The following is a 19,103-nucleotide window of genomic DNA, read 5'->3' as shown; positions in this document are numbered from 1 at the left end:
ACCATGTTTTCACCTGAAGTATGACCTTTCAAAGAAAATTGGCACTTGCAAAGCCAGCTGGCACTACCACCTCCTGCCAAAATTAAAAATTAAGTTCCATCTCTTTTTCTTTTACTTGGTTTCCAGACTTCTTGTGACTACATTAGATCACTTTATTTCTAGCAGACTTTTAATTAGAATGTGTAATACTATTAGTAGGATGTGTGTTTTAATAATTCACAGTAGCATTCATCCTGGTAAAAATACACAAAGCCATAAAATCCAATCATTTAAAAACTGATCAACACTGAAAATTTGTAAAACCCTTTAAATGCTGAAAAAGAATGATTGGATATGCAGGTTTTTGCCCGCCAAAAAGTGAGTGAATGGCTCTGAACAGTTCTCTCTTGTGCTGAATGTTAGTATTATTCACTAACTTTTCATAGTTATTTTCTCTTTCTTAATTCCAACATCTCACAGGCTGTAAATAAATGGTAAATAATCAAAACATATTTAACAATCTTTCCTATATGGGAAAAACTAAAATTGAAAGAGCGGGGCCACCATTTGCCAACATCTTAATTTCTAAAACGAGACACCAAAGTCCATATTTAGGATAACTGATTAGCTGAAAAACTTCACTTGCAGCTTCCACTTTTAATAAGAACAACCATCATCTCGGTAACTCAGAAAATCAGACTTTTTTTTAGCTGGATAAATACAGCTTTAAACCCTTAGACTGGGTTTAGACAGCCAACATAATGCGGTGTAGCAGCTTTCAAAAATGCATGAATTAAGGATGACAAAAAAAAAAAAAAAAAAAAAAAACAGACCAAAAAACAAAAACCAAAACAAAACTAAACAAAAAAACCCTCAAAAAAAAAAAAAAAAAAAAAAAAAAAAAAAAAAAAAAAAAAGCCAGAATAAGAAGTGAAAGAGCAAATGAGCCCTCGATTGTGACCCAGACTTTGAACCTCAGGAATGTGCCGTGACACAGAAGGGACTAAAGCTTCCATTACCCATGCAAACCACTCTGTACACCACGTATCTGCCAAGGCAAATAATTTACACACACTGCAGTAAGTATCATGGTTTGGGTAAATGAGTGAACAAAGCATGCATGAGGTAAGCACCTGGACACTATACTGCCACTGTCAGCTGATGAGGAGGACATATCCATGCTCTGCATTTTACGGAGCCTAGGTCGGGCGCGCTCACTTGTTTTAGGAACAGTGTCTGGTCCATCTAAATCATCAAGGGTTGACTGCCTTGAGAACAGCATGGTTGCTTCAGTGTAGCAGCTAGCAGCGCAAACAGTTACAAAGACAGTGTTAAATACAATAATGTTACTACACACATGGTTCAGTCAACAAATATGCTCGCCATGCAGGAAAACACTGACACAGAGAAAACAGGTTCGGAGAGAAGATAAGGATTTGTTCAGAGTCACCGTGTAAACACATTTCTATGTACAGATTGCTCATGTTTATATTCATATAGGGCCCACATCAGGCTAAAACCCATCTATTCGCTATTCAAAGACAAGAAACCAGCACAATGCTCTACATGTTTTTCAGAGCCACCAACTTTCACTTGTGAAGTGATTTTATTTTCTTCGTTTTCCCTCTGAAATTTACAAATTCCAGACAAGTGTCTGGGGAAGTGACCTCCTCTGTACTAATTCTTTTTTATTAATGGTATATTAGTGGAAACCAATACAATGCTCTACATGTTTTTCAGAGCCACCAACTTTCACTTGTGAAGTGATTTTATTTTCTTCGTTTTCCCTCTGAAATTGACAAATTCCAGACAAGTGTCTCTGTACTAATTCTGTTTTATTAATGGTATACTGTGCTCAACCTTTTCATGCAGGTACAAGCCAATTTCCTAAAAGAGTCCTTAAAACTGGATAAGCTCATATTCCACAAATAGAAAAACAGCTGTCAGACACTGGCTAATCCTCTTTCCAAACCAAAGAGCCAAATCGGATATGTTACTTAGCCAGTAGATGTGTGCCAAATATAACCTGCTCTGCATGGGATGGCTTTTATTTTGATATTTAGTCAAAAGCTCTGATGATTCCTTCCAGAAGATTTCATTTATTTCAATCACAGCTCAAAACCTATTTCAAAATTGGTAACATGAGCATCTTGAATAAAAGAACAGATACCCTTATCTCCTTTCGCTTATCAAATAGAACAGGACACCAGAGACATAGACCATACATTGAGCATTTATGTGTTACTGGAGAAAAAAAGAACTGGATGAGTTATGAGAAAGACAGTACATAATTAAATACAAACATATAGCAACAGGAAGAAGCAAATACATTAATGACATATGGTAGGCAAAAGATCTATTTCTCCTGTAAAAAAATTTTAAAAACACAGATGTCTATGAAACAAATCCATGGACCAGGTCTTTTAACACATGAAGTGGCTGTCGTGAGTCTCTCAGATAGAACAAGAAAAGAAAGTACCCCAAAGCACAGGATTTACACTCTACTTTTCTTCTTCTGAATCTACCTGTGTTACACCTGAGCAACAGAAGCAGGGAATTGGCTTCCCCTTTTGTCCAGGGGCACAGAGAATTGAGGAAGAGGTCAGAAGGGAACTGCAATGGCATTTTCCATGTTACTTTGGTCTTGCTAGCTTGAAGTGAGGAAAAAAAATCCACTGTCATGAAGTTATAGTTTTGCATTTATTACCTTAAGGAGAATGGGAAAGAAAACAGCAAAACACATGGTGCAAAGTAGCATTTATTCTTAGTCCTACACTCTCTGATGGTCTTTTTTGACAGAATAAGCTGAGGCGAAAAGCATACTTTTGTCTTTGAATCAAAGAAAAGTATCACAAAGATACCAAAGGTACTGTGAAATTAAATTCTTCCTTTAAAAACAGTATCAATGGCAGGGCCATCTCTGTCCTGCCAGTTCATTAGACCTAGGACTCTTTACAAACCACTTCATTATGTCTGTGTGTGCACAAAGGCACAAAAAGCATCCTCCAAGACAAAACCTGAAGAAAACAGTCTGCATGATACATGGTTTGATGAAGCTGCAAGTACTGATTCCTACAGAAACAGGAGGTCCACCCTAGAGGCTTGATTCAACAGCAAGGAAACCAGTCAGAGCTCCGTGTTACTGGCTCCAGGGGGCTATGAGGAAAGGCCTTCCTTTCTGCAGAATCATAGAATCAGCTGGGTTGGAAGGGCCCTCAGAGATCATCAAGTCCAACCCTTGATCCACTACCACTGCAGTTACCAGACCATGGCACTGAGTGCCACATCCAGTCTCTTTTTAATTATCTCCAGGGATGGAGAATCCACCACTTCCCGGGGCAGCCCATTCCAGTGTCTGATCACCCTCTCAGTAAAGAAATTCTTTCTAATGTCCAACCTAAACCTCCCCCGGCACAACTTGAGACCGTGCCCTCTTGTCTTGCTGAGAGTTGCCTGGGAAAAGAGACCAACCCCCCCTGGCTACCCCCTCCTTTCAGGGAGTTGTAGAGAGTGATGAGGTCTCCTCTGAGCCTCCTCTTCTCCAGGCTGAACAGCCCCAGCTCCCTCAGCCTCTCCTCGTAGGATCTGTGCTGGAGTCCCTTCACCAGCCTGGTTGCCCTCCTTTGGACCTGCTCCAGGACCTCAATCTCCTTCCTGAACTGCAGGGCCCAGAACTGGACACAGAACTCGAGGTGTGGCCTCACCAGCGCTGAGTACAGGGGCAGAATCCCTTCCCTAGAGCTGCTGGCCACGCTGTTCCTGATACAGGCCAGGATGCCATTGGCCTTCTTGGCTACCTGGGCACACTGCTGGCTCATGTTCAGCTTCCTGTCAATCCAGACTCCCAGGTCCCTCTCTGTCTGGCTGTTCTCATCCACTCTGTCCCCAGCCTGGAGCTCCCCATGGGGTTGTTGCGGCCAGCCAGGCTGTTGTACTATCAGTGAGGGTTTGGTGCTAAAATATAGGGAGAGGGTGGCAGCAAGTAGACCAACCATCTGTTTTGCAGATTACTTTTCAGCATGCTACATTATCCACACGTTATTTCACCTCTCAAGGCTAAGTTTGCTTTCAGAGCAACACCTCTTATTAAGGTGTTGAAGCATTTTAAATGCAGATGTGGTTTAAAGGGAGCCCTCCAAAGGCCTTAAGCAGAGCAGCTGTTGAAATTGAAGAACGTGCCCGTTCATGTATTTTCAATGGAAGAAATATATGCCAGCTGCCCTCCAAAACATCTAAATTCTGACCTAGGTCAGAATAATCAAAGGAAAAACACCTATTAATCTCAGTAGATAAAAACATTTGACCAGACAGAGTCCCTGCAATAATTTGGTTTCAGGAGGTACTAAATGAAGGATGAATCATCAGAAGAATTATTGAATGGGCAGCTGCTCTGTGTCATTGAATGTCAAGAGATGTCTATGAGATGACACTTGTAGAGCAGTCTGTATATTCTGTATGTACTTTAATAACATGCTTCTGAACAGGAAGGAAATGAGAACACCAATAAAGCAGAGACACTTGCCAAAGCTGATGTTGACTCAGTCATTGACCTATCATATAAATTTAATCCAAGGATATCTTCCTGAGTGACTGCTCAAATTTGTCCTTGGAGACCTTGAAAAGCATTAGCTTCTTCAAATCATTGAAGGACTAGGTATTTTAAATTGGATATTCATTAAAAGCCTGCATTCAAGCATTTTATGTAAAGTTGATAGGGTATCCATTTCAAATGGAGATATATATAGCAGAGATGTTTTTATCCTCTGTGAGCGGGAAATTTACTACTTTATGAGTTCCTTTTTGCTAAACAAATTTACCCTCCAGACAGTTCATTAGTTTAAGGGGTAGCTTATGAATGTTTCTGTTTGGTTTTTTTTTCTTTTGTTTGTTTAATTGTTTGGTTTTGGTTTTGTGCTTGTTTGTTTGTTTATTTGCTTTTTTGTTTGGTTGGTTGGTTTTGTTTTTTCTGTCCATCAGCTAGTATCTGACTAGCATTACCTTTATGAACTACTTCACTCCCTACATTTACAAGCAAAGATGCCAGACATTTCCTATAATTCATGCTCCTAAATCAGAGCCAGAGCCAGATCCAGCCCCCAAATTGGACTCTCCTTTCATCCTTTCTCTTGCCTCCCAAGGCAAATGTTATTTTTCCAGTGCTGTCCACCTCAAGCCCTGTTCTCCTACCTGGTGAGGGAGACATAGATGAAAAATAGTGGCCATAAACACCTTGACTGCACTTGTATGTTCACTGTTAACTGAGGGTCAGGGGCTCCCACCTGCATCTCCTATAAAAGCCTACGTACAGGTGGAGTCAGGACCTGAATATATGTTATTTATGGTGGACAAAAATTAATACAAACTTAATGGGAAGCAAAACCTTGGATATCCTGAAATCTAACCTGGGACCTGTGTCTAGTTGCTATTCCATAATCATAGGCAAAGTCCCACAGAAGCAGCCAAATGTTTTTTGTAAGTTCCCAACAATGTTATTGAAATTCACAAGCTGTTTAACCCAGTAAACAGCTCATTAGTCAAATGGAAACAAATAGCAGCAAAAGCTTTACTACAGCAGCTTCAAATACCTTCTGGCAGTGCTCAAAGGGAAACTAAGCAATTACATTATAAATACCTTATTACACCTCTAGCTACTGTATAGAAAAATTATGGAGAATAAAAGACTGGCCTAATAAAATAGAAAATCCCAGAAATTCTGCAAAACTAATTCTAGAGCTCTGTCTAGGGAAAGAACAACATCCCTGGGTGTGACTTAGAGGGTCAACCCTGAAATTTACAAGAAATTTATAGTTCCTGCCACTGATCAGTAGGATGGCTCTCTCTGGAAATCCAGTATTAAGAACACTGAGCAGATTCCTACAATAATTCCTGTCCTGAGTATTAAGGAATATGTACTCTTATAATGGAATATCTTCTGTGCTTCTGAAGCCCAGTGTACATCCAGACATGTCCATCTTCCTCAGAGATCTCATGTCCACTACAGAATTATGTGTAGGGCACCCAAAGCAGCATGACCAGAATTCTGGTAAGAAACCCTCTGCTCTTTCCCAACAGTTTTCCATTGTAATCCTAGGTCTGTGATGCCTTACTTATTTGCTTTCACATTTACTGGAAATCGTGACTTTGAAATGTAAAATGTCATCTTCTCTTTTTTGGGCAAATAAATAAAATAAATCACTCCATAAACTTACAGGAAGTTTAAAACATCTAACATTTCTGAAAAGCTGTTTTTTAATCTGAGGAAGAGGCATGCAAGGGTGCCCTGATAAACAGATGGCATTATCATTCCATCAACAGACTCATTTTTGCTTCCTCTAATTACAAGCCAGCATTATTACAGCAGATGTGTACAATTTGTAAATACTCTTGGTGCAAGAATATTTCATTGTTTGTTACCAGAAAGAGAATTTGAGATTAGAGAAATCAGCTAGAATACTGCCTTTGACATTCCTTGCTTGATACGTCTTCTAAAGGAAGGGTAATGACAGTAACACGTGTGAAAGATGTAACTTTTTTGTTGCAAAGCAGTTCCAAAGAAATCATCTGTCTGGAAAAGAGATTTTAAATGTGTAAGTATGCTCCATGCAGGGTAACAAACTGGTGGATATTCTGAAACAAAAGACAAGCAGAGCTAAAGACTGGATCCTACCACAGAGGCAGAATTTACATATGAAAATCACATGATCTGGCTTTCTTTTTTATAATTATTTTTGGCATTGGCTTCCGTTTGCATTAATTAAAGTTCTTGTTACCATGGCTGTATGGTAATGGTAACTTCTTCTATCTATAGTAAACAGTATGATGAAAAATTATTTAACAAAAATAGTACTGATATGACTGGTTTTCTTTATGTGAGACTGAACTTTGCAGAGTTAAATTCTGCCCTGCATATACCCAAGTGGCTCCAAGTGAGCTGGCAAAAGTATTTGGCTTTACATTTTTCTCACATCGTCTGAGTCTTGTAAAGCTTTGAGACAAAACACAAAGGTGTTGCTTAGCTGGGTAGCGAGCCATCAAGAAAGATTTGCTCAGATTTGGTATTTTTACTGGAGTGAACCTTTCAAAGGCCGGTGCTCGCCCTGGGGAGTAATATGTGAATGTTTTGTTGAAGCATAGTACTCACAGGCACTCTTCCACTTGCTTTTCAAAACAACAGAAAGGAAGACAAGCCCTCATTATTTTCAGTCTGCTGACATCTACCCATATGTCATTAGTAAAAGCTGTGCAGAATTGACTATACACAGAAGCTACCACGGTTGCTGGGAGTATCAAACACAGAGAACAGGAGACAGCAGAATGCACTGGATTATAAAACAGCTGGCTTTCTCAAGCCCTCCCTTCTCCCTCTCAGGTTGGACAGACAATTTCTTAAAATTCAGGGACACGCTGGGAACAGGCAGGCTCTGGAAGAGAAGGAAGTGAATGTGTGTGCCTCTGTGGGCATGGAGCAGCAGGAGTGTACAGTAGTGTTGGCAAGGGGCTCGATGGCATCCAGCTGCAGAAAAGGAGGAAGGTGGTTTTCCTGAACTCATATGGTTATTTGAACTACACAAGCTGTGGAGCTCTGATGGACTGTAATCATAGCAGTTAGGAAGCCAGGCTCCTCAGATGATATTTGCCCTGTATGTACCAGAAGGGAATTTTGTTCTCTCAAATCCAGACTCTCTCTCAGTGTAAAGCCTTTTTTGATTTGTGGGCAACTATTTATTTTACAAAGACAAAGTATTCACAGTGAATGATGGTTCCCCAACTCCATGCCTGAATTTGCAACACACTACCCCATTAGCATCCTCAGCATGGTCTTATTTTAAATTACTTTTTACAAGATCAGAATCCCTGTCAATGACTCCTAATTCTAGGGGAAACAGAAAGCAGTGAGGTAGTCATGCAGTGGAAATGGAGTTAGGCCAACCAGAGAGTCTACTACTATAAAGCAATATATAGCAATTTTCACTATTAAAATGGCATGGAAAAATCAAAGAGAAGATTCAACATTGATTAGAAAATTTGTAATTAACTAGACAGTATCTAAAATCATGTCTACTGCATGATCCCTCTATCTTTCACAAATTAAACTTAAATCAATACCTGGAGATACTGTCACGGGAAGCTGCTGAATCTAAACTATCCATTCTTTCAGATGCTTGTAAATCAGAGGCTTGACCAGGATTTTTATCAATTGAGTCCAGTCCTGACTCCTTGGAAAGTTTCATCATGTGGTTCTGGTAATACATATGGATGCTCTCCCGTGTTGGCACATTTCCCTGTGGAAGAGAGCACAGATATATGGCAGAGGGAAGGTGTATTCCTTGAGGAACTGGTATCTTCTGTCATTTGGCAAGAAACAGATTAAGGACTGTCCAAACATATTCTAACTTAAATTACCACAGCATGAAGTGTTAGGTTTTCAAGCAAAACTGAAGCAATGCAAGTGTTTTCCTGATAGAAGTAGTGAACAAAACTTTGCTGGGGGAACTACAGATCATTCAGCAAGAAAATGACGTGGGCTGGGACCGTCACAGAACCTGTAATCCAGCAACTTTTGAGATATCACTGGTTTGTAAGAACAATCAAACTTAGTGGTCAGTAGTAACAGCAAAAAAACAGAAACAAAAGAAACAGTCACATACAAACTGATGTAGATCACAGAATCATGGAATGGTTTGAGTTGGAACATCTAGGTTTAACCCCTCCTGTAATAGGCAGTGACATCTCCCACTAGGCCAGGTTGCTCAAAGTCCCATCCAACCTGGCCTTGAACACTTCCAGGGAGGGGGAATCCACAACTTCCCTGGGCAACCTGTGCCAGTGTCTCACCACCCTCATAGTAAAGGATTTCTTCCTAATGTGTAGCCTAAATTTACACTCTTCCAGTTTAAAGCCATTCACCCTTGTGCTGTCATTACCTGACCTTATAAAAAGTCCCTCCCCAGGTTTCCTGTAGCCCCTTCAAGTCCTAGAAGGCTGCTATGAGGTGTCCCCTGGAGCTTTCTCTTCTCCAGGCTGGAAAACCCCAACTCTCTCAGTCTGTCTTCATAGGAGAGGTGCTCCAGCTCTCTGATCAATTTCATGGCCTTCCTCTGGACTTGCTCCATCAGCTCCATGTTCTTCATGTGTTGGGGGTAGCAGAACTGGACACAGTACTTCAGATGGGATCCCAAAAAAGTGGAGTAGAGGGGAGAATCACCTCCCTTAGCTTGCTGGCCGTGCTTCTTTTGATGCAGCCCAGGGTGCAGTTGGCTTTCTGGGCTGCAAGTACATTGCCAGCTCATGTTAAGCTTCTCATCAACCAATACCTCTCAGGCTTAGTTCTCAATCCATTCTCCACTTAGCTTGTATTTGTGATTGATGATTTTCATTATTGTCCCAAAATAATAATTTATTCATAAAGTATGGCTACAGTTGGAAACCCATGAAAAATAAACGGGAGACCTTTAATCTTTCTCTGTGACTTCAAGGTCAAGTAACTTCATGAAAAGATGGTTTTATTAACTGTAAGCCCAGATCTGGGCACAGAATCAAGTCTTTCTGGCAGTGATACTACAATCAGAATTCTCAAGCCTTGTCATAAGAATAAAACTGAGAATTTTATAGCCTGTTCTTAGGCAGAAATACATCCAAATCAATTCACTAGTAGTTGCTTTGACTTCAGAAGACACACTGAGAGACAAGATTGCTATTCCTGTATGGTCATTTTTCTCAGTTTTAATGAAACCTTAAGCAAAGACTTTTTCCAGCTAAAATAATACAAGTACTTTAAAATACAGCCTTTATTTCCTTTGCTAATATTATTAGTTACTAGGATTTCAACTCTGGCTCTCCACACTATCTCAAATGTAAAATTTTTAAAAATTGAAATTTTGTTTAAAAAATATCTTAAGAAGAAAACCTGATACCCAGGTTTTGAATTAGGGTAGGTTTTGGCTTTTTGTTTGGTTTTTTTTTCTGTATGCAAACTGCATTGCTTCTGCAGTATCAAGTGTTAGTGCCATTATGACATCTTGCCTTTGAAATTATGGCTCATGCTACACTCTTGCTTGACTTAAGGCCTGAGATAAAGCACCAGATCTATAACAGCAGTTCCCCACAAGTGAAGGAGAACTCAATTTCAGGTTCTGCTGTTCCTGAGAGACCAAAGGATCTTCATCAGGATAATTGTCCCCTGACTCCCCATCAGTCAGAGAAAAATGTCACCGCTATGGTTGTAACCAGAGGCTCCTCCCTCAGCCAGCAATGAAAGGCCTGGGGCTACTACAGACACCTGCTGATGATTCTGGTGTTCATGGCTACCAGTATTTCACAGGCAAGGGGAAGAAACTAGAAAAAAACCCTGAAGTTTGAAGCTATTGACTTAGGGGAAATTCTTTGAAGGGCCCCTAGGACCTGAAGATTTAGGATTGAAAAGCCAGCATAAAAATACGTTAAAAAGGGACTAGGAAAACTCCAAGAATATAGATTCCCTGCTAATATTAAACATAATGATCCAGATGGAGTTTCTCATTTAGGGTGCCCTACACCATTCATTGTCAAATATTCCAAAGAAAGATTTACTCTGAACGTGCCATCTTTCTTTTGCTCTTGGTTGTTTTTTTTGTTTTGTTTCATTTTGTTTTCCTTTCTTCTTTTTAATTTTTTTATTTGATATTATTATTACTGTTGTAATTATTATTACTGTTGATGATATGCTTACTAGTGGACACTTCAGGGAAAATAACACTAACTAAACACTAACACTGAAGCAGCCCTCTCTTCATGCTCAGTGTCTCCTGGCCATGACCCTCTCTGAGCAGGAAAACCCAATTCTCCCAACCTGTTGGGGTCATGGGCAGCTGCTTATTGTTCCAGCAGATGTTGATAGTGGCCAAGCAATATGGGAATTATTAAGGTCAATACTACTAATGTACTGTTGACCTTTTTGACTTACTCATCTCTGGGACAGTTTGCAGTTTTTTAAAAGAGCACAAAGATAAGAAACAAAGATAAGGCTTCTAAGCCAAGTTTCCCAAAATAGTTGGGTAGCAAGTGAGATACGTAAAAATATCTTCTCTCAAAAATGGGAGCTTTATCCAACTTCATGTATCACCTACTTGAATTCTGGATATCCAGATACATTTCTAGTTATACAATATAATCTTTGATAATAATGGGTTTTACTAATCTAGAAGTTGTTTGTGGAGGACAACATATCTTCATTGCAAGTGAATAATAATTATGCCTCTGTGTTTCAGTAATTTCCAAGGTTAGGTGGACTACAAAAAGACTGAAATATGAAGACTGAGGTAATATTTGAGCAATTTAAAATGCCAGACCTTCTCCTCTCTACTTGAATACTGTTTCATCAAGACCATACTTTATCGCAGGAGTGTTTCAGCCAAATCCTTAGATTAACCTTTCAAAGACTTATTTTTTCCAGTAATTTGCTTTTTGTCCAGATAATAAAATCAAATAATATATTATTTATGTATTTATAAAATAGCAAGCAGTAAAATAGTCTAGACCTATTTTCAAGCTGCACGTTTAAGTGAAATTTTTATTTTTTTTCTCCTTAACACAGCAATCTGAAAAGACAAGCTTTTATTTTTCCCTGAGCTGGAAATCCCATTAGCAGACAAAAAGGACCAAATGTGTTACCTTCTTAATCTCCCTGGTCAGCATGCAGCGTTCGATTCGTAGCACAGTGGAGATATCGATGTGTTCTCTCGAGATGGAATTAAGCCAAGCTGTGAAACTGTCTAGTGTTGCCAGAAAAAGGACCCAAGTGAACTTCAATATATTAAATATCCTCTTGATGATGTTATCTAAGGGAGAGGAAAAGCAACAGAGAGTTAAAGAATGCAAATATCTTTAACTGTATTTCTGCTTGGACTTAGACTAAATTTTCCTTTCTTGTCCAATATTAATAATCCAGGCTGCAAGACCTCGTCATAGTGAGGAATCTCAGAAGATGGCTGGAGGCCTTTTGGCTGTCTGGGCCATTTTCCTGCCTGTATGTCTGGGCTTATCATCTGGAATCCCTTTTCCACCTCATAACTCCCTTGTCCTACCATTGCGAGCCATATATTCGGTCCCTGATTCTAGAGAAATACTTCATGCACAGGTCTGAAAAATGGAACCTTAAGATTCGGGCATCTCCTGAGAGCTATTGAGCATCTCCTGTAATCTCAGCAGCTGCTCATACAGTGTCTTGAGCTGAGCCACTTACCTGCCTGTTTACTTGTGTTTGCACCTGCCTGTTTACTTGTATTTGCTTCTCTCTGCACAGAGTTTGCCTTTTGTGCTTAAGCATTGCTTAGCTAAATTAAAAAATCTCACCTATCCAAACAGTCTGTGAATCTCTCCCAGTTTTCCAGCCACCAAAACACACCTCTTTGCATTTCCTGTTTTAAAAGACTATTTTTTTTAATAGGCTGCCTCAGATCAGCCACCCCAACTAGCAGAAATCATATAAATAATTCATAAAACATTACTCTTGCACCATTTTGCCAAAGCAGTACCATCTCCCATGAGTAAGGTTTCTGGGTTTATACCAACAACAGGAGCTTTTTTTTCCTCAACACATCTGTCTCAGGTTAATCTCTCATTTCACTAGCTCCTTCAGCATGAGCAACTGCATTTCTCTGTCAATAATCTGCCCTGCAGGGACGAGTAGTCTGAACCAGATACTAAGGGACCAATCTATGTGCTAAAGCACGATGCTCTCAACGACCTCAGTTCTGAGCTGTACCACAAGATGGCAATCTGAACTTTGTGGAGTGAACGCTTGCTCCTAACAAATAATACGAAGGTGAAAATGGAATTAAGCAAAACATTTCCTATAGAGGAACATGCACGTCTCTGGGTGTGCAGGCAGAGTGTATGCAGAGTTGTGTGGAGAGAAATTAAGGAAAAAAAAATACATTAATGGCATGTTCTTGCAAAGTGGATGCTGCAGTATGTACCATTAACCTGAGAAATGCCATCAAAGTGGTCCAGTATCTCTGAATATTAGAACATTTAGTCTTCTTCACTTGGTTCTATTATTAATTAAGTAATATTTTGCCTTTTTTTTTTTTTTTTTTTTTTTTTTGCTAGGAATTTTCTATTTTGTTTAGAATTTGAGAAATTTTATGATTTATCAGCTTAAATTTTATTCGCTTTCATTTCAATGTGCAAATCTTGAAGTTAAGGAAGTCTTGCCTTCATAAATTAAACATAAGGCTTTTTCTTCTTCAAGGATCTTTCATTTCCTTTGAATTCTACAATACTATGAATAAGTTAAAAGAAAATGCAGCACTCATACACAGAAATATACCACATATAATATATTTAGTAATAAATTATCATATTATTATTATATTATATTATCATATAATTTCTGCTGCAGGCTTAAGAGGAATCACAGCTTTCAGGTTAGAATTATCTTTATCATTGCCCACCACTGGCATGCCATAGTCTCACCACAGAGCTTTACCAAACATTTCCACTGTAATCTGAAAGGTCATTTCTCTCTCTAGGATGGAGACAATTTAGTATACATTTTTAATGATGCTGTGGCTCTTCTGGCAGCTTTGTTGTCCTCCAAAACTTTTTAAAAATAATTTTTGGGGGGATCGATTGCATCTTAACATCTTCAAAAAGGGAAAGATGCATTTATTTTCTGCAGAGACTGTTATTCTAACTTAGAGTCAAATGCAGAGAAGCCTTGTCTCTGCCTGAGAGTGGGAGAGAGAATTGAATCCAAGGTTAATAATGATACTAGTGCTTCATAAAATTACTGCCTAACTTTTCCATCCATCTTCTCTAAATAATTTTACCTAGGAATGGCCAACAAAAACATAAAGCACCTTAATTTGACTTTTTCCAATATAAATTCATTATAAACCTTTGTCTCCCTAACTCCTGTGATGCATCAACAGTATTCCTCTGGACATGTGTCTGAGTGATTCACTTCAGTGTTTTAACACAAGCAATGGCATCACCAATAAGTAAGAAAAAAAAAAAAGTCCTCAGAACCCCACCAAAAAAAAAAAAAACAAAAAAAACCCAAACCAAAAAGCTCTATAGAAATGCAACTTGCTTATTTGAGACCTCAGTTCTTGTGAAAAAGGAATGACATCTCTTACATCCTTGCAACATCTTCTCTCCTGTGGCTCACTCAGGGATAAAATTCTAACTAGAACTGTGGGAACAAATTTTAAACAGAAAACAAAAATAGCTTTTGAAGACAAAGTCTCACTCAAGGTAAGCCATGATGAAGTCTTAATAGGAGAAAAATCTGTTTTCTGCCTTCAGTTAGAAACAAAGAGCCAAGCTTAAAATTATGATCCATTACACATCTTTCTAGGAAAACTTGCAATATGGGCAAGATCTTCCAAACTGCTGTAATTTCTTCTGTTGTGCAGACAGCAGTTGTTGTCTTCTGTTGTTTCTTCTGTTGTTATCCTTAAATCTGACTATGAATGAGAATGGGTAAGATCAGGAAAATTTCCAATTTTTTAGAGGAGATATTTGCACCTTGCTGAATGGGTGAGTACCCCACAGAAGCATTATCTTAGCCCTGCTAAAACACATGGAAAAAACACAAGGTTTTTCTGCTATTAATAACATTCCAGACATTCAAAATCAATGAAGATTTTAACTTAGGGCTGTACGCAATCAGGACTGGGAACAGCTTAGTAAGTTGGTCTATAAGTAAAATATACAGCAAGAGATTAAGGCTGATCTTGCAGGTGTATTTACTGATGTATGTAGAGAATGAGCGAGGCAGCTAATACTCCAGGAGCAGAAGGTCTTACGCTCAGGACTTGTAACACAAGCAACTGGAAAACCAAAATTTGTTAGGAAGTTCTCACTAGGCAGGTTAGAATGGATTTGGCAGCTTTTGCACAAGCCTGGGATCACTGCAATGATGTGTCTGATGTTCTGTGGTTGCATTGTAACAACTGCATTGTATCTGCCTTGGTCTACATACCTGGTCCATCAGATTTCTTCTTGACAGGTTCCTCTTCACTGTCTTCACAGTCAGCATCAGTGCCACCTATTGAAAACAGAGAGTGAAACAGTGAATGCTCCACCTAAAGAAGTGGGGCTGTAAATGGCATTCAAGCTGGAAAACCCTACAGTCACAGACTACCCCCTCTTCTTTAATTTGCAGTGGCATTTTCTAATTAGATTGTCTGGTGAGCAAGATCATCTGATGGAGTAAATGCAGGCAATCTCTCAGTCACACCATTTCCAGTCTCAGCAGCCTCCCCTTCCACTGGCTCATACTCAAGCCCATTTCTTCACCTTCTGCAAAAGGCAACCTGAACCCATAGTGCTCTGCACCCTTAGTGCTCTGAGCTTCTCCTGTGTGTGACCCAAGAAACTCAAATTCATTGAGTGGGACTTTCATGCTGAAATGAAGTTGGTTTGAAACTGTTGTGTGCTGTGCTGTAGGCCTGTAGCAGAAGACTGATGCAGAGAGTTGCAGGGGAAGCTGAAGAACAAATGACTCCAATCTAATATCCAATAACTGCAGCTTCAGTGACAGCAGTCAAACTATAAAGTTCCCCAGTTTTGTCAGGTGAAGATGCCAAAAGGAGGAAAAGTCCAGATGACCGGACCTGAATGGACCTCCCTCTTCCCCATCTATACTGATAAAAATGCTTCCGAATTTCTATATACTTTTCTGGCTTAAAAAGGGATAAAAGATGAAGAGATACAAACTATTTATAAATTGATTTCTTTAAGCATGAATAATTTCACAGCAACAGTAAAAAACTGTTCACATTTGTATGTTTTCCTTTGCTATCTGCCGAATTCCCTGTGAATTCCTCACTGAGCATACCATGGAAAGTGAAAAACACTTCTTGATACTCCTCCTCATATGTCAGTTCAAGTTTTTTTTAGGGAACAATACACAAAATGTATTGAATTGAATTTTTCTTACAGCTCCACTTAAACTACAGCTCTTCAGCAGGAGTTTCCTCACAAAACAGTTCTTCAACACAGAACGTAAGACTGTCACATGCAAAATTTTCAAGTCATTTTTCCAGTTCCTGGCCAGAAGAGAAAACACTTGCCCTCTAAAGTTCAACTCCTGAGTGTGACCCAAGAAACTCAAATTCATTGAGTGGGACTTTCATGCTGAAATGAAGTTGGTTTGAAACTGTCGTGTGCTGTTCTGTAGGCCTATAGTAACCTGATGGTAACAGATGTTGTTCCTGTCTTTCACTACGAGGAACAACAGGCATTCTAGTCAACACTGTTTGGTTTTTTTTAAATGCCAAAGCCTACCTACCATCCCCAGAACCTTTACGCCTTCGCTTCTCCTCTTTGCCATAACTTTTCTTCTCTTTGCGCCTCTGTCGTAGTGCTGTTTTGGGGTCAGTAATCCAGGCCTGATAAACAAACTGGAAGGAATATACTCATTTATTTACAAGGTTTTTCATGTTTTGAGACTAAGCCATAGAATAGGCCACAAGCGGGACCATATAGTTTGAGTAAACACATTCAGATCTGCAGGGGTAAGGAAATATTTGGACTCCCAAATCAAACACCTCTCCAGCAAATCTGCTGAGTTTTCATGTGCTATTTTTGTAAGGATAAAACCAAATGTGAAAACACTTGTGGGTGAACCAAGTTTCATGAGAACCCACAAAAATTCATGCTCTGAACTTTGGGAATCAATGCCCTGTTTTGCATATGGGCTACTTCACCTGAATCTCCCAATTTAATACTTTATTTCTACTTTATCATTTTACAGGCAGGATACAGAATAATGGAAACTTTAAGGGAAAATGCCCCAATCAGCTAACTAAAGCATCAAAGGATATGGTCATATCTCAGGTATTTATACTTGTACATATGGTCATATCTCAGTACAGGTATTTATACTTGTACATTTCTCATATTTTAGGTATTATTTCCCCCTCTGCAAATCCCAGTGGAACACACAGACATTTGCTATCTATGCACAGTCCCAAACCAGGCAGTGAGGAATTTCTCAAATTTCACCATCATTTTGGCAATGGCTCCCCTTGGCATTTCAGAAAAATCACTTATAAACCCTTCTTCTACTGGTTTTCCAGTTGAAGACAGTAATACTTACCAATCAATTACTTTTCAAGGAGATTTTATGGGGTCAGAGCAGGTCAATAATCTGTTGACTTATACGACTACATGAAGCATGGAACTGGCCCCAGATATTTATAAATGCTACAGATGGTGAGGGAAGTAAAAAAATACCCCAAAGTAACTTTTTGACTAATTGTAATTGAGCTGTGAGAGAAGGTTTCAAAAAAAAAAAGCAGTGACACTCATATATTTTTCTCCTATATGATATAAAATGAGAACAGAAACTAAAGTAACTGTATCTTCTCCACAGCTCTTTAGGAGAGATGTTCTTCCTTTTATAGTTTTCATTGAAAAATAATAATCACCTTCATCTGGCACTGTGTTACCTTCTATTTCTAAGCATCACAGGCTGTTAACAGAGACAGGGAAGAACACAGATGCAGGCATGAGGGTGAAACAGACCACAGTAACAAAACAGTTCTATTAATTCACAATACAAACATGCAGACAATGACAACAACACAAGTGTATCTCAGGGAAGCTGGAACTGCCTCTCATAGGACACCATGGTAGCATTTCTATTTGTTTTGTTTGTTTGTTTTTTGTTTTTAAATTTGCATACAAAAATTGCTTTGGAAAATTAAAAGCCATTTTTTAAAAACTGTCAAAGTACTTGAAATGCATTTAAGAGGGAAAAATACTTTGTTCTCTCTTGGGAATACTTTTGTGAATGTATACACCAATGGAGAGGAAATTCTGTTGGTATTTTGGTAAGAAGGTAATTTTCCAAATCTCTCAAGGTCTGTGCATTTCTTTTTGTATTTCTGACTTGTTCAAAACAAGTACCACATTTTAAAAAATGTGGGATTGGAGGCACTCATTTCTCCTTGCTTTGTAGCAGGTGTTTGCTTGTACAGGTGATCTGGAGGAATGGTGATACTAAAAGTGAACTCATATCAGTAAGTCAGAAACTGTCAGCATCTTCTACTGAAGACTCAACTGAGAAACTGTATGATAGCCACAGGCATCACGTGCATAATGAAATTAGAAGTAAAAGGGAGACTTGGAAGAAGGTAAAAGATTAGAATGAAGAGGAGGCACTTAATTACTAAATTTAGTTCAACTACTAATGTTAAGCAGTGGATATTTTATTAGCTGACAGGGTACATACACTTCAATTACTTTAGATTTCTGCCACTGGACAAACTTTAAATACAGTATCTTTTAGGCTTTTGAGCTGGTACACTCAGTCTGTAATGATCACTCCTTACAAGTATCACGTTACATGTGTGGATTGTAAAATAGTGCTGATAGGTAAGAAATGTTAAAGGCAATAAAGTAGGATGAAAAAAACCTTGAAGATGCACAGATCTTTTTTTAGGAAGATGAATGCCAGAACAGTAAAGAGATAAAAGAGGGCTTGGAGCAAAATGTGTGCTTTACAAACCTTTTTACCAGCTTTCTGAGATCAATTACCACAGTGTCCATAAGATGCATGCAACTGAATGTGACAATCCTGTATAGCAGTGTCAAAAGAAAAGGAGAGCTCAGGTCTGCATTTTCTCTCTGGGGCTGCACTTAAAAACAGATAGACCACTTTTTTTGTAGCTTGGCCACTCCAAAAGTATGAAATGCATTACATTTAGCTAGGAATGAATCTTTGGCTGTCATTTTTTTTTAAGCATTCATGTAAGAGGAAAAATGCAGAGGACAGAGGCATGCATTACATCAGGAACTATGGGATGGGTCACATAATGAGCACTCACAAAATGTTAAGTACCTTTCCTGCTTTGATTAAATACTGAAGAATTGTTTTGGGTAGTTTAATGACAGACTTTGGCAAGGCTAAAATGGCTGAAGCAAATTTCCCAATAGCTCTCTATAAGGAAGGACAAAGCAAGATAAATTAGTAGAAAACAAGGAAATATTAATGAAAGTATTTACTGAATGATTGCATCTAGATTATGAAGAATGAATTTACACTCATAGGCTCCATTATGAAAAAAGATTATTTGTGATGTTCACAATAAAATTTCAGTGAGATGGTTCTTAACTGCCTTAATTCTCTA

At 38.8% G+C, this 19,103-nt stretch overlaps 1 protein-coding gene across 1 annotated transcript in view; it reads right to left on the bottom strand.

Annotated features, from left to right (window-relative positions):
• PIEZO2 (piezo type mechanosensitive ion channel component 2) overlaps nt 1-19,103 on the bottom strand; it is a 309,019-nt gene that overhangs the window by 24,586 nt on the left and 265,330 nt on the right. The window contains exons 34-37 of the mRNA XM_071737144.1: nt 16,259-16,370; nt 14,948-15,013; nt 11,629-11,795; nt 8,086-8,261 (exon numbers count right to left, since the gene is read on the bottom strand). Coding sequence (XP_071593245.1) covers nt 8,086-8,261; nt 11,629-11,795; nt 14,948-15,013; nt 16,259-16,370 — 521 coding nt within the window. The remainder of the gene's footprint in view (nt 1-8,085; nt 8,262-11,628; nt 11,796-14,947; nt 15,014-16,258; nt 16,371-19,103) is intronic.

The sequence above is a fragment of the Heliangelus exortis genome, chromosome 2 (genome assembly GCF_036169615.1).
Source record: "Heliangelus exortis chromosome 2, bHelExo1.hap1, whole genome shotgun sequence".
NCBI classification, from domain to species: Eukaryota; Metazoa; Chordata; class Aves; order Apodiformes; family Trochilidae; genus Heliangelus; species Heliangelus exortis.
Note: the sequence above shows the minus strand (reverse complement) of the source record. Positions and strands in the feature narration are given on the sequence as shown.